The sequence below is a fragment of the Mandrillus leucophaeus genome, unplaced genomic scaffold (assembly GCF_000951045.1).
Source record: "Mandrillus leucophaeus isolate KB7577 unplaced genomic scaffold, Mleu.le_1.0 Scaffold27, whole genome shotgun sequence".
In the NCBI taxonomy this organism is placed as follows: domain Eukaryota; kingdom Metazoa; phylum Chordata; class Mammalia; order Primates; family Cercopithecidae; genus Mandrillus; species Mandrillus leucophaeus.
In genome coordinates, this window is record NW_012102809.1 from 2,856,460 (window position 1) to 2,872,941 (window position 16,482).

At 38.7% G+C, this 16,482-nt stretch overlaps 1 protein-coding gene across 1 annotated transcript in view; it reads right to left on the bottom strand.

The window, feature by feature from the left end:
- Positions 1 to 1,858, bottom strand: part of MYLK4 (myosin light chain kinase family, member 4) — an 85,049-nt gene extending 83,191 nt beyond the window's left edge. Inside the window, exon 1 of the mRNA XM_011984537.1 lies at positions 1,643 to 1,858. Within this exon, the coding sequence (XP_011839927.1) occupies positions 1,643 to 1,801 (159 nt within the window). The 5' untranslated portion in view covers positions 1,802 to 1,858. The remainder of the gene's footprint in view (positions 1 to 1,642) is intronic.
- Between the last annotated feature and the right edge of the window lie 14,624 nt (positions 1,859 to 16,482).

The window sequence follows — 16,482 nt, forward strand, 5'->3', positions numbered from 1 at the left end:
TGTGAGCCGTGCGTCCACTCCCGCCTCAGCCTCCCGGAGTGCTGGGATCGCAGGTGTGAGCCGTGCGTCCACTCCTGCCTCAGCCTCCCGGAATGCTGGGATCGCAGGTGTGAGCCGTGCGTCCTTGCGTCCAGCTTCTCTCACTCTTTAGAGTGTTGCCCATTTATAAAAATTGTATCACAGAATTTGAAGAAAAACAGTACTTGAAAGATAACGAAATTCATATAAACTATTACGGTTAGTTGATGATTTCAAAGTTATCCAAGAAGAATATTTTTTCTTCTCTGTCCTACCGAAACTAATAAACAGAAAAAATTATCCTGTTTGTACCACTAAGAACCCTAATGAGAAAGTCATGTCTCACTTGATTTTGCCTGTAGATAATCCTACTTGGTCTATATTGAACTCATGGGGAAAGCAGAAGTCTCAAAAAAATCTGTTTCAATCTGACTCATTCTCCAGCACATTTTGTCATTTCTTACTCACTTACAACAAAAAGCCTCCTAGCCCTTTTATATACAATATCTCTATTTCATTGTCTGTTGCATTGTTAGAAACGCCCTTCCTACCTGAATAGTGTTTTTCAGAACAGTAGGTGGGCAAAGAAGGATGTTTTCCAGACCTGCCTGATAAGAATCACTTGCTCTGATTATCAAAAATAATGGTTCCCAGCCCTCAACCAGAATTCACTTAAACAGATCTGTTTGTTTCAAAAACACTTTTGGTGCCTATTTGTTCCTGTTACTGGGAAAGCAACTGAGAAAACATGAACAAATAACGCGAGGTCCCAACGTTAAGGAGCCTTGTCTAGAGAAAGGTGATCAACATGTTCAAAACCACCGCATGTGCTGGAATGAAGGCATGGGCAAAATGCTTGATGCTCCCACCGGGCAAGGAGTCAGTGGATGATGGGCAGGAACTGACCGGGCCAAGGCAGGGGAGGGAATTGATGCTGCTGCTAACACATATTAAATGCTTACTCTAGTGACAGATACTAGGCGGAGTGCTTTACAGACGTGATCACACGTAATTTTCACAACTACTATTATCTCACTAATTCAGATGTGGCAAGCCCTTGGTTAAATTAATATTTTTCCCAAGAACAAGCAGCTGGAATTGGGCTCAGAGCTCTCGTTCTGCACAGAGGAGGATATGAGCCCCCCAGTCATGCCATCAGCAAGTCTTTCTTGTCCCTTCTCTGAACTTCACTATCAACAGCTCTGCCATCGACCCCGTGAGGAACTCAAGGTCTGGAGGAAAGGAGAAACTTCTTTTAGCAGAAAGGCTGTGCCTCTCACAGCCCTTTTCTGAATTTCAAGCCCAAATCCATCATGTTAAAGGATTCTTCTTCATTTCCGCAAGCTGACTGTATAATTCCTAAGCCACTAACTATAAAGTGAAGTAGACTGCTGGCAGAAATGCAGCTTCAAAGGCCTCCTAATTATTTACCAAACACAATTGTATAGTTGACACACACGCTTCTCGGTGAAGCAAAATGGAATGGTGCCTATTCATAAACTTCCTTTAATTGTACTCACAAGTACAAAACAGAATTTGGAAAGGGTGGATATATGGCTCCATGACATTAGAAAAGATAAGACAGAGTGAATATTTTTAGGAGACTAAATTAGCACATGATTACCTCATTATGTTCAGGTCTTGAATCCTGGTCCCCAGAATTTTCTTCCAGAAAATGCTTCACTTTCTCCACCTCTTCCCTGCACTGAAAAAAGGCCATTTTCTCCAGCTCGTTGCTGTTGTAACACGTGTTGAATTCTTCCAGCCTCTTCACTTTCAACATCTTAGTAGTGAGTCCAATTAAGCTACTTTCTGGAGTGTGGTTCTCGTCTCCCTCTGCCTCCGATTTATAAATCAAGACACGATTCTGACTCCTCAGTGCTTCTTTCTCTTGACTGCAGAGAAAGGAAACACAGAAAGCTCTCATCACTCATTCACACATTTGACTTCTTGGGAAAATGACCAGTGAGCATTTGGAAGTCGCTTCTGTTTAAACTGGAGAGAGGATCCAAAATTAGGAAAAGAAATACTAACATTCATATTGAGTTTCCAACATTGGAACTTTAAAAGGAAAAATATTTTTTTTACTTTAAAATTACAAAAGCAAACAGTAAGAAGCAATGTCAAGTTTCACTGGATGATGAAATATGCTCCTCATTGCATAAAATAAGCTGCAGATCAAGTGGCCACTTTAAATGTGAAGTATAAAGTATCTTTGGGCTTAATTGGAACCGCAGGTTTTGCAGCCCAGTGGGAAGCGCTTGTCACAGAAGGCGTCTCTCCTGCTTCCCCTGGCCTCCCTCTCCAGAGGGATCTCCCGCAAATGAGTCCTTTTCCAGATCTCTTCTCTACCTATGCCTTAAAATGTGTGGTGTTCATTTGTGAAAAGAAATTCGTTTCCTGACAGTCCTCTCACGTGGACAGCACACCCAGATACCTTTCTTTGCCTCTGCATTAACAGCTATGTACCGAGAAGTTCAGAGTCTTTTCACTCTCCTTAAAATACCTTCCTCACAAATGAAGCGATGCAGAATACAGAATACGCTTTGATACTAGGGACATATACACACGTCTGCATGGACCCATCACTTGATTGCATAGAGATGCAGGGAGATGGAGAGAGTTGAATTTGTGCTGGTTCCGCATGGCTGACAACTGAGGCCCCCTGGTGGACATTTTCTGAAAAGCGCCTCTTCCAGCATTTTCTCAGCTTAAAAACCATATTGTGATTCTCACCACAGAACTGAATATTTTGTTTTCTCGGCTCCTACAGTAAAATGACACTCTTCAGTTCCAAAGTGTTTAAAGTTCACTGCTCTAAAAAATTATACTTATCCACACAAGGAGCTTACATTCAAACAAATAAAAATGCAAATATTAATACTATCAACCAGAGCTCTACAGATAACATCATAGATCACGCTTAGCATTCTTTCAGATTGCCCTGAAAAAATTATTAAAATAAGGAAACAAATGCATGGCTATTCCTAAGGCAAACTACAACTAAAATACTATGGTTAATTGCAGATGAAACTCAAGTTGGATCAGGAAGCCACACAAAATTAATGCATTAAAACAAAAGTTTAGGTTTAAGATACAATAATTTTGCAAAGAAATATTAAATATTAAGCTCTACCTGAAGTTTGGTACAATTCGTTATTGAAGGTAACTTAGAAAAAAGGGAAGGAGATTTGAGAGGTTACAACAATAAACAAAGATAATTACCATTGATAGGATAACATCGAAGAGCTTGAGCCATTCCAAGTGTAGAGCATACGTTCCAGAAGATAAAGAGAAATTTTGCAGAATTCAAACTGACTATGGAAGTCTCTGGTGACAGTTTTGACTCTCAGTCGTATAAATCTTCTGAAAAGACAAGTGTCCACTACGAGAGGAAGTATCTTCTCTCTGAAATGCCACTTTGAGCCTCTGTTTAAATTAATATGGCTCTTGATCTCATGTTGCTCAGCTGTTGCCTTCTTAGTCAGATGGGGAAGAATATTAATTTTAGACACCAGGCTTTTCAAGGCCAATGGCTCCATTTCAGAGGTCAGGTAAGGAGAGGATAAACCGGGAATACTGGATGAAATATCACCTTCACCTTTCCCTCGTATCATTGTGTCAATACTCCTGGATTTACAAAGCTAGATTTGTCCTCGGCAATCATCTGCCTGGACCTTCTGCCCCTTTCAGACTCAGGATTATTTAAGTGCTCGTTAAATTTCCCCCAGTCGGGGAAATGCCAGGTGTGGCAACCCCACAGCCACCTCTGTTTGCCCATCTTATGCTTTTAGCATATCCAACTGTAATATAGAAGATCTTCTGAAAGCAGTTAGCAAGTTTGTTTTAATTTTCTCAGTTCTTAAAGATGTTTGCAAAGTCTCCAACCATTTACAGCTCTAGGGAAAGGTCAAAGGCACAGGCATCCAGGAAACAGGAATAAATTTTTCATAAACTTTCCTTAAGCAACACTAGGACTTCCCCCGTAGTTTTTTGCACAGACCAAGAAAGGGGCGTGTCAGCCCACCTGCCCGACTCTCACAGTAGCGCATCCCTCGATTCACTGAAGTGACATAAAACCTTAATTGCCCAGAGGCTGGACTTTGCACTCTAGACAACTCTGCAATTTTTCAGGGCCTGGCCAATTGTCACCTCTTATTTGGAGCCTGTGCTAGCCCCTCTATGCCCCATTATAACACCAGCCTCTGCTGCTCTTCTGTTTCTTTAAAAAAAAAAAAAATCCTTATTTTTAATTCAGATCAATGCATTCCATGTGAAATAAAAACACACATTTTTCCATTCTATGTAGTATTAATGAATAATAGCAAAACCTTTTCTTAAAACACAAAACGCTTGTTATTTTTCAGATTAGAGAGCTTTGTTCTTCAGGAAAATTAATGAAGTGGAACTATAAATTTGTGAGAGATAAATTATCTGACAAAATTATTATATAAAGACTAAGCTGGTTTGAGGTTACCAATTTTGTTAGTATAATTAAATTGCGTAGAAGTACTGATAAGGCAACAAATGCCCTGCCAGAAGCAAAACGTGTGTGGGCTGCTGCTGATCCAACCACATCCTCCACCCAGACCACCACCACGCAGAAGCAGGCTTGCCATCTCCTTGGCTCCAGCAAACCAACCGCAGGCTCGAGTGAGCCAGAGGCCAGGAGAATCTGCTCCTTTGCTTACTTTTTTGTAATAAACTTTTCCTTTTAGAGTAGTTTTACATCTATAGAAAAGGGGCAAAGGTAACTCAGAGTTCCCCTTGCCCTGCACCCTGAATCCTCCGTTTTTAGCATCTTACGTTGGTATGGTATACTTGTCACAATTAATGAACCGTGGTGAACATTATTATTAACTAAACTCAATACTTTATTGTTGTTGGGTTTTTTCCCCCCAAATGCCCCTTTTTCTGCTCCAGAATCCCTTGCAGGATTCCACATTACATTTAGAATCAGTAGGATTTATGATAGATTGGGTATGGGGTGTGAAAGAAAGATGGTAGACACCTTTGCAAATTTTCTCCTGAGCACTTGAAAGAGACAGTGAACATTAACTGAGATGGAGAAGGCCATGGGAAGGGCAACTCTAGAGGGAAAGGTCAGGCATGAAGTCTCTGGCAAGCCCAAGCCCATTAAACGCTCAAGTTGAGTAGGCTGTGGAGATAGAAACTGCAGTTCAGGGGAGGGGTGTAGGCTGGAGAAAAGAATTTGGAAGGCATCCACATATAGATATTTCCATGCACAATATACATTCAATACATATTTGATTAATTGCTAGACAGAATGATCTTTAATTGTGTCTACTTGCCCTAAAAAACAAGTCAATTAAAATAATCCGTGCTACTTGTCTTCTAAAATTAGTGTCTGGTTCTCGTTGTCTGGTTCTGCTACATCACACTGTTCCCACCTTCCGATGGCAGACGGGACAAGCACACTGCTGGCACAACACTTGACCACAAAAAAGCAAGTTATACATGTATCGTCATTCTGGTCTATCCGCCTAGCCTCGGGACCCTCAGTCCATACCCATAAAATGTTCTGTATGCTTAAAATGCTCTTATACCTGGAAAAATTCATTAGTGAGGAATATAAGCAGGCCCAGGAACACTTTTCCAGTATCTGCATATTTTGGAGTTACACTTCTTTAAAAAATACCAACATCAGGAAAATAGCACCCTACAGAGCCATGGAAAAGAATCCCTTGATTCTTTTCAAGGAGCATTTCCGTTAGCTGAGTAAGAGACTGTGCTGTCAAAGGAGCCACATGAAGAAACATCATCGATAGCTCTTGTCTCCTGGTTGCCTTTGAAACCCGGCTGGATTACACTATGAGTTTCTGTTTCCACACAGCGTTCTGAATGTTTCCAGAACAGGGCCTCTTGAATGTTTATACACAAAAGTGGAGCAACAGCACAAATACCAAAATGCAAATAAAAAGCTACTGCATCCCTGTTATCCGCATTAAAATAGAACTTCCTTACTTTCAAAAATCACCACTGAATACGACCCCTAAAAACAAAGATTGATAAATTGCACTTCCTCAAAATTCAAAACGTTTGCCTTTGAAAAGACACTATTAGGAAAATGAAAAGACCAGCTACAGATGCGTAGAAAGTACTGTGAAGTCACCTACTTGACAAAGGACTGTGTCCCGTATATATAACTTAATAATAGTATGACAAAACATTCCAGTTTTTTAAATGGACCAAAGATTAAAACAGACCTCACCAAAGAAGATATAAAAATGGCTAATAAGCACATGAAAAAAATGTTCAAAATCAGTCATCAGGGAGACACAAATTAAAACCACAAGGAAACATCATTTCACACGCACTAGGAGAGTTACAATAATAATGAAAAAAAACATAAAAGACAGGTTGGGTGTGGTGGCTCACACCTGTAATCCTAACACTTTGGGAGGCCAAGACAGGAGGATCACTTGAGTCCAGGAGTTTGAGACCAGCCTGGGCAACATAGTGAGACCCCATCTCTACCAAAAAAAAAAAAAAAAAAAGACAAGACAGAGAAAAGCAAGTGTTGACAAGGATATGGAAAAACTAGAACCCTCACCAAATATGTTGATGGGAATATAAAATGGTACAGGTGTTTTATCAAAGAGGTTGGCAATTTCTTAAAAAGTTATTTCCTATATGACGTAGAAATTCCTCTCCTAGGTATCTACATCCAAGAGAAATAAAAACATATGAACACAGAAACCATGGCACATGGATGTTCACAGCAGCATTATTCACAATAGCCAAAAACTGAAAACAACCAAAATGTCCATCAGATGGTTTGGGAACTGGGAAAGGATAATGTGGTATACTCACACAAATGGAACACTGTGTAAGGAAAAGGAATGAAATACTGGCATCTACTACAACATGGATGAGCAAAAACACTGTGCTAACTGAAAAAAAAAAAAGGCAGAAACATAGACCACAGATTGTACGATTCCATTTGTATAAAATGCCGAGAAAAGGCAAATCTATAGACATAGAAAGCAGACTGGTGGTTGCCTGGGGCTGGGTGCAGGAATGGGGGTTAACTGTAAATAGAATCTTACCAGATGATGTGTTGTAGTGATGACCATACAACTCATTCAGTTTCTTAAAACAGTGCAGAACTGTGCACTTGAGATGGCTGAATTTTATAATATGTAAATTATACTGCAATAGAGTCATTAAGAAAAAAGAAAACCCAATAATATGATTAACAAAAAGTAAGCTTGTTAAAAGGAGAGGAAAAAACTGAACACTTTGTGACCATCTGTCCCCAGTGACCAAGGCTGGGATCCAGGAAAACATAAATTATATTCCACACTTGCCAGGTCCCCTAGGGCCACAGAAAAGGAATGGTGAGCAGGAGACGGTTCAGACTCTCACGCTTTTCTTCTCCTGGCATGAATATCAAGTAATATAAGATTTTGTAATTAACAGAAAAATTAATAGTAATTTAAAAAGTAATTTCCATCTTTTATTTTCTGCTTGGAGATAGGATACTTTGAGCAAGAAAGATAATGATGTTATAGAATATCCAGATTTATTTACAGGAAATTTTTATATGAGACCATTAAAACCTCTAAATGACAGCAATTAGCTAAGTACTATGAAATGAAAAAATGAAAACAAAATAGGTTTTAAAATTAGATAAAAATATGGATTGGATCATTTAACAATTAATATTTTTCAGAAATATTACATGTTTCAGTTTATTACCTCTATAGTGGCTACACAAATTGTTTCTTTAATTATATCCCTTAAACTTTCTAAGGGATATTTGCAAGCATAGTACAATGAATACCTATACATCCTTCACCCATATTCACCAAATGTTAGCATTTTCCATGTTTGCGCTCTCTCTCTCTTTTGCGAGTAAGCTGCATATCTCATGAAACTTTACTCCTATATGAATTGGTATACATTTCTTGAGAAAAAAGGTACTTTCTCACAAACAGAATCTACTCAAAAATTACATAGTGCATTTAATCACCATGTGTTTTTAGTCTCCTTTTCTCGATTTAGGAAATGGTCATTTCCGTTTATTTTATTTTATTTTACTTTTTGAGACAAGGTCTCACTCTGTCGCCTGTGCTGGAGTGCAGTGGTGTGAACACAGCTCACTGCAGCCTTGACCTTGGCTCAAGCGATCCTCCTGCCTCAGCCCTCCAAGTAGCTGGGACTATAGGCAGGCACCGCCACACCGGGCTAAGTTTTGTATGTTTTGTGGAGATGAGGTTTCCTAGTCTCTCTCTCTTTTTTTGTAATCCTTCATGACATTGATATTTTTGAAGTCTTCAGACAAATTGCTTCATAAAATGTCTCTCAATTCTAATTTCCTGATTGTGTCTTCATGCTTGGAACCAGGTCATACCTGAGCATGAAAACTACAGAGTGACACTGTATCTTTTTCAGAACATCACAAAAGGTGGCACATGATGTTGGTTTGTGCCATTATTCGTGATATTAAATTTGGTGATCTGATTAAGGTTGTGTTCACCAGACTTCTCAAATATAATATTAACCCTTTTATTTTTGTGATTGATAAGTAACTTGTGGGAATTTATAGGTATCACGTTCCCCAACAATGCATCACCCAACTTTTCTCGGTATCTATTCTTGAGAATCAGTGATTACCACAGTGACTGAAATGATTTTCTAATTCTACCATTTCTTCTATACTTATTACCTGGTATTCTTTTATAAAGAAGAGCTTTCCATCCCCATCCTGAACCTCACTCTTTTTAGTATCAGGATGAGCTCATGGCCTTTTAAAAACGGACATACACTCCCTACATTCTTTATTTTGATGCTCAAATTGTCCCATATTGGCCAATGGAAGCACCTTTGAGCTGGATCCTATGTACTTCTGACATGTCAGTATTATTTTTTGAGTACTTCCTTACTTTCAGTACTGTTTTCACCCTATTTTTGAATTCTGCCATTTCTTCAAGGAGGCCTCCTTCCTCTTAGGCAGAATGGTATTTAGAAATCAAGCCCTGGGCACCAGGAGTGTTTTTTGCTACGGAGGTGTCACTGCTCCTAGACACTTCAGAGGACAGAGTGAGGAAATATAATTTTTTTTTTTTAAATCATGAGTTCACACTCATATTGATTTATTTCTATTTCCAACCCAACACCATAGGATTCTTTCCACCCTTTTCCCATACCACATACACAACCCCCTCCCACTGATTCTTTAAGTCTAAAAATTTTAAACATGAGAAAACACAAAATAAAATGCTTGCTACAAGGTAAAATTCATACTACTGTTGTGACTATCCATTCTAAACGAGGAAAGTTGAAGTGTGTTCATTTCAAATATTTAACAATCCCATGCTACAGCATGAATCATCATTTTCTAGTTTCAGGAACTGGAGGAAGAATGTTTATATTTACGTTCTCGGGAATGCTTTCCTACCTTCTAAATTGGAAGTGGATTTCAGAGCTAGAATAAGCTCATGATGGTAACAAGGCATGAAATTACAGAAGTGCAAAGTCCAAGTCATGCTCTTCTGACCAAATGCTGGCCTCCTTGTCCCAAGAGGGTAAGGTTGAGAGGAGAAATTTTCCACATGGAAAAACACTGCCGTGAGGCGTGCATTAATGGCTGATGGGCAGTTCGGTGAAAACACACTCTCAGAGGTGTGCCTTTTTTTTTTTTAATTAAAGATAAAAGTTGTATTTTTAGGTTGAAAATAAGTTGAGCTATTATGTAATGACTCATAATAGGTTGCTAGCTTTTATTCTACATGTCCAAAAGTACTGAAGAATCTGGGATACGAAAGGACCATGGCAGCATGTAAAATGGTAAAAAGCATTACAAGCCCGTTAGTATATGGAAAACATCTTCAGTGTGAATGCAGCCTGGGAGGGAGAGGGCAGATGGGCAGCCTTGTACACTTCCGGTTAAAACGTATATTGCTCTCATTTTTATGGAAGGCAACTTGGTCATGCCCTTTGACCCTGCAATCACATTTCTAAGAATTTCACCTCAAAGAAATAGAGTTGTACACAAAATATTATCTCTGAGGATATAATCACAACATTATTTGTTAGATATAAAACACTGAAATAGAACCAATGTACAAGAGTTAGTATAATAGGATACTTCCATTAAAAAAAAACTAGGGTTATTGGTCATGTGTCAATCTTATAGTTAGGGGAAAAGGCACAGTAGATTCAATAGGATCTGAATTTTAACTAAAAAAAGATGCACTGTCAATCCACAGCAGATGAATGATAATGCTGTGATCCATAGCTAAATAGAGAAGATAGAGAAGATGGCTACGCCAAATATGGCTTGTGCTTTCCTAGAGTTACCAGTGTTTCTAAAATAAACATATAGTTCCTTCTTAATGTAAAAAAGTTGCCAAAGTAAATTTCCCAGCCTAGTGGGAAAGTCGTGGACAGTGGAGACACACAGCCTAGGCCTGAGTTCAAGCTCTACTAGCTGTGTTGACTCAAGAGCTGCTCAGTCTTCCCGAACCTCAGTGTTTCTTATTTGTTAAGTGAGGATAACAACATTCACCTTATGGGGTTGTTGAGGAGTGAAAAATGAGATAAAAATGGTTGATGCATCAGAGAAACTTAATAAATAACAGCCTTTATGGTTATCATTGGTAATACTATTGTTATTCATGTTACCAAATCTCCTAAGAAATAAAAGGTTATTTGGCTGAAAAATTTAGAGCCAAGATTCTAAAGAGGAAAAATATTCTGGAGGAGCTCAGTTTTCTTAATCAACAGTGTAGCATCACTTACTGTTATTGTATACCAGGGCCTTAGCAGCTACAAAATGAAGTCACAGTAATTTATAATTTTTTTTCTTTTATCAGGACATATATATTAAATATATATATTACACATGTATATACGAAATACATATTTTTGATAATATAAATGGCATAAAAAGTTATATAAGTATACATGATATATAATATGTAAGATATATAACAATGAAAGATATAAAATGAAGTCACAGTAATTTAGAATATTTTTTCTTTTATCAGGACACATTAAATATATATATTACATATGTATATATGAAATACATATTTTTGATAATATAAATAACACAAAAATGTTACCTAAGTATACGTGATATGTAATATGTAAGATATATAACAATAAAAGATATATGTGTCTTTTATTGAAAGATATACATATGGAAAGTATATAAAACCATAAATACTATTTGATAAATAATTATAAAAGCAGTACTAATAAAGTCACCACCAGGTCAAGAATCCCCAAATTCAAAAATTCAATCCTTTTGTCCTTCCCAAGCTAACCACTAATCTGAATCTTTTAAATAATTTCCTTGATTTTTCTCACAATTTTACTATTTACATGTGCACTCTAAATATACACCTTTGCTTTGGCAGTTTTAGTTTGTTTGAATGTATTCATACTATTTGTATTATTTTCTTAGGTTTTTTTCCAGTTAAAACTGTCTTTGATCCATCATATTATTGTATATAATGTGTGTAGATGTCTCGGTTAGTTTTCATTATTATGTAATATTTTGTTGTATGAATATTACAAAATGTATGTTTATTCACTGATGGACATTTGGCTGTTTTCCATTCAGGACTGCTGTGAACACCAATGTGCACACATGACGTACACACACTTAAATATGTATACCAATTTACACTCCCACCAGCACTATCAGAATTCTCCTGTTGCTCTATAGCTTTAAAAACACTTCGTTTTTGCTACTCTAGTGGGTGTGCAATAGTATATCATTTATAAATTTAAACTGCATTTCTCTGATTACTAAACAGTTGAAGGGTTTCTTTTTTGTTGTTATTTTTAGAGACAGGTCTTACTCTGTCACCCAGGTTGGAGTGCTGTGGCACAATTATAGCTCACTGTGGCCTTGAATTCCTGGCCTCAAGTGATCCTCCCGAGTAGCTAGGACCACTGGTGCACACCACCACCCCAAGCTAATTTTTAAAAAATTTCCTGTAGAGATGGAGGTCTCACTTTCTTGCCCAGGTTGGTCTTGAACTCCTGGGTTCAAGTGATCCTCCTGCCTCGGCCTCACAAACTGCTGGGATTACAGGCATGAGCCACTGTGCCAGTCAACATGTTCTCAAATGCGTATTTGGTCACTTGGTCTCTGTTTTTTATGAAGTACATATTTATGTTCTTTACTCATTTTTAATTACATTTTCTACCATTTTCTTATCATTACGTAGGACTTATTCTACATCCTACACACTGTGCTTGACAGCAATGTGTGTTTAAGATGCCTTCTCCCTCTCTGTGCCTTCTATTTTCACTCTTGTAGTATCTTCTGATAAACAGAAGTTCATTTTTGTACAGTAAGATATATTAATCTTTTCCTTTTGTGGTTAGTGCATTATTTTTTAAAAAAGAAACCTTTCCCCTCATCAATGATGTTTTTACCATTCAACATGATAATGGTGCTGGTTTGAGGGCAAAAAAAAAAAAAAAAAAAAAAAAACGAAAACAAAAGCAATACAGTATAATAGCTATTTATATAGCATTTACATTGTATTAGGTATCACAAGTAATCTAGAGATGATTTAAAATATATGAGCATATGTGCATAGGTTACAAAAAGTAATAGAAATAAAAAAGCAATACAGTATAATAACTACTTATATGGCATTTACATTGTATTAGGCATCATAAGTAATCTAGAGATGACTTAAAATATATGGAGTACGTGCATAGTTTTATTAAGTTTTATTATAAAGGAGACACATAGGGTGAGGGGCAGGAGGGTCCCAGACATGGAGCTTCCACGACCTCTCCTTGTAGAATCCAGGCACACCAACCTCCCAGCACATCAGCATGTTCACAACCAGGAAGCTCCACTGAGCTTCTGTTTCCAGAGTTTTTATTGAGGTTTCACTGTGTAGGCATGATTGATTAAATTATTAGCCAAGCAATCAAATTCAATTTTTAGCCCCCAAGATTGGGCTGGTCCCAAGTTCCAACGTTAGGGAGCCACTAGGAGTTGCTTCATTAGTACTATAAAGGCATGCCTAGCACTCAGGAAATCCCACGGGATTCTGAAGATCTGTGCCAGGAGCCAGGGAGAAGGGCTGAATATACTCCTTTTTAAACAATGAATATCAATGGAAAATCCCTTAAAACTAATAAGAGTTCACAAAAAGGCCAAGTACAAAATAAATTAACGAAAAAATCAATGTGTTTCTTTTCTATCAATAAAGGGCAGTAAGAAAATAGAGTAAATAAAAGGTTCTACTTACAATAGCAAGAAAATATATAAAATGTGTTAGGATAAACAATACGCAATGTGGCATAGATTCCAGAAGATGTAGCGGAAAGTCAAGAAGAGAAAGGAACATGAGGTTGGGTCAGGGGGCAGTAATCAGAGTAGGAAGAATAGATAACCATAGGACTAACTTTTAGGGCGCTGACTAAAGATGGCAGGGATGTGAGTCATGTGGGATTAACTGGACTCAACTGTCCAGCATACCTTAGGTATGAACATGAAGGTGCAAGATGATGCCCAAAGGTTGGTTAACAGCAGTAGGCTTATAAAATACCTGCTCATAAGCACTGCAGCCAGGCTGACTCTACTTGTGGTTACTGACAGAAGGTCTATTTGCGTCACCACTGAATCTATCCTCCCCATTCTGACTCCGGGGAAGGAAGACAGAGAAGATGGTTACACACTTAAAAGTAAACCACCGAGGCCAGCTGCAGACAATTAAACAGTGAGGTATTAAAGGAGAAAATGGAAGCCTAGGTTTCTGCTTTACATTGATTTCATTTCCTGGGACCTTATACTATATGAGTTTAAATTTATTTGTATTTATGCTGATCCGAAAAGAAAGTTTAAGTTTGGTTGGCAAAGCAATCTAAGAGGAAGGGTGATTTTTGAAGTACATTTTTTTCATTTATTTTTCTATCATCACCACCTAGTGGAGAAAACCTTGAACTTCAGACAGAGGGGGCTAGGGTTCAGGAAAAAATATTAATACAGGACCTACTGGTGCCAGGCACTGTACTAAATACTTTCACATTGACAAGTTCATTTAATTCTCATCAAAGACTGTGAGGTAGGCATTCTTATTTCTCCTTTAGATTTGGAAACTGAGTCTGAGAAATTATGTAGCTTGCCCAAGGTCACACGATGGACAGCTCAAAACCCGGGTTATTGAACTCAAGGTCTAGAGTCATTTTCACCTCATAGGTCATCCAAATAGCTCAACTTCATCCATGCATGTGGCTATGGGAGTCAAACACACACACACACACACACAGACACACACACACAATCTTTGCTTTGTATTTTTCCTTTTTCTTATTTATATAATATAGATTAGAAAAGCACAAGTATAAAAAGAAAGTGGGATTATACTATATATATCAGGTTTTGTTTTTGTTTTTTGAGACGGAGTCTTGCTCTGTCACCAGGCTGGAGTGCAGTGTCGTGATCTTGGCTCACTGCAACCTCCACTTCCTGGGTTCAAGCGATTCTCCTGCCTCAGCCTTCCAAGTAGCTGGGACTACAGGTGCGTACCACCACACCCAACTCAGTTTTGTATTTTTAGTAGAGACAGGGTTTCACCATGTTGGCCAGGATGGTCCCCATCTCCTGACCTCATGATCCGCCCACCTCAGCCTCCCAAAGTGCTGGGATTACAGGAGTATGTATTAGTTTTGTATCCTTAATTGTTACTCCCATAGTACATAATAGTTTCCCATGACAATACTTTTGAAAACACATACTAGGTAACAATAAAGTTGGACATAGAATTACATCTATATGCAACTATACTGTCTAATCTTGAAACACATCTTACAAGACTAGGAAAAGGTGCTAAAATACTAACAATGATTACAAGTAGATTTTCCATAGCATGTATTTTTTTTTAAAAAAAGAAATTTTAGGCCTTACATTTATTAAAAGAGATTCAAGAAACTTCAGTTGTCTAGTTTGTTGTCATTATGTTAAAATTTTTTGGATGGGTTAAGAGTGATCATGTGTCCATATATTTCTATAAATGTTTAAAATCAGTGGTGTATTTCCAAATTTAACACTTTTCTTGAAAAGTAACACTTTTCTTGAAAACCTGTTTTGAGGTCGGCTCTAAGACTTCTTTTCCAAGAAGTACTTGCTTCTGTGATGCTCCTGTGATGGTCCTTCTGGGGGACAAATAAAAATAAAAACTCATGGCCCGGTGCGGTGACTCACGCCTGTAATCCCAGCACTTTGGGAGGCCAAGGTGGGTGGACCAACTGAGGTCGGGAGTTCGAGATCAGCCTGACCAACATGGAGAAACTCAGTCTCTACTAAAAATACAAAAAATAAGCTGGGCGAGGTGGCGGGTGCCTGTAATCCCAGCTACTCTGGGGGCTGAGGCAGGAGAATCACTTGAACCCGGGAGGTGGAGGTTGCAACGAGCCGAGATCACGCCATTGCACTCCAGCCTGGGCAACTAAAGGGAAATTGCGTCTCAAATAATAATAATAATAATAATAATAATAATAATAATAATAAAAATAAAAAATAAAAGCTCCAGATGCTCTTTTTGTACGATTTCAAATTATATGACGATTAAAGAAAGTTTAACTTGTTTCTCTAGCGTTTCTATTCATCTTATTTTTGAGCCTAACTTTCTTACTTAGAAAAACTCTTAACCATCAAGCCAGGCGTGGTGGCTCAGCCTATAACCCTGACGACTCCAAAGGCTAAGGCGGGAGGGTCCCTGGCGTCCAGGAGTTCAAAGCTGTGGTGAGCTCTGGTCGCGACCCTGCACTCCAACCTGGGCGACAGAATCTGCCTTTGCCCAGATTAAATAAAAATTCCACTTTTGCCAAATTTCAGAAAAGTCTTCATTCTCCCTCATTTACCTCCTCTAGTTACCAAAAATGCATGTTTAAGATACATGTTTGAAAACGGGAGACTCACAGAAAAGCAGAAAATAAAATCACAGAACACGGTAATTCGTTCAAAGACGCAGAATACCACACTCGTTTTAACCTGATATTCTTTCCATTTCTATCCCTGTCTGCGACGTAATTGCACACGGGCGCCTCCCATCATTGGGTTGCTAAGGAGACAGGCTGGTGCTTCCGATTTGCCACCATTACACAGCGGCCCGCGAGAAGCATCTCGTGGCTCGAAGCGCGCCGTAGGTGAACCGCCCTTCACTAAAAGGCCAACAAACCTAACCGGGGGGGAGAGACCCTTTATTTACTTTTCTCTGACCACTACTGAGGTGAGCGTTTCTTTCACCCGCGTAGCTGTTTGTATTTCTTCTGCTGTTCAGGTCCAATAGAAAACTGGTTTTCTACTGGGGGCTTTCGGGTTTTTTCCCCCATTTCCCTTTCGTTACAAACGACCCGCCGCGGCCTCCTCCTGCTCGTCCCCACAGGCCCATTCAACAGCCGGGCGCGGAAGGCCAGGAAAGCCGCACTCGCCGCTCCAACAACCGCGCGCAGTCCTCG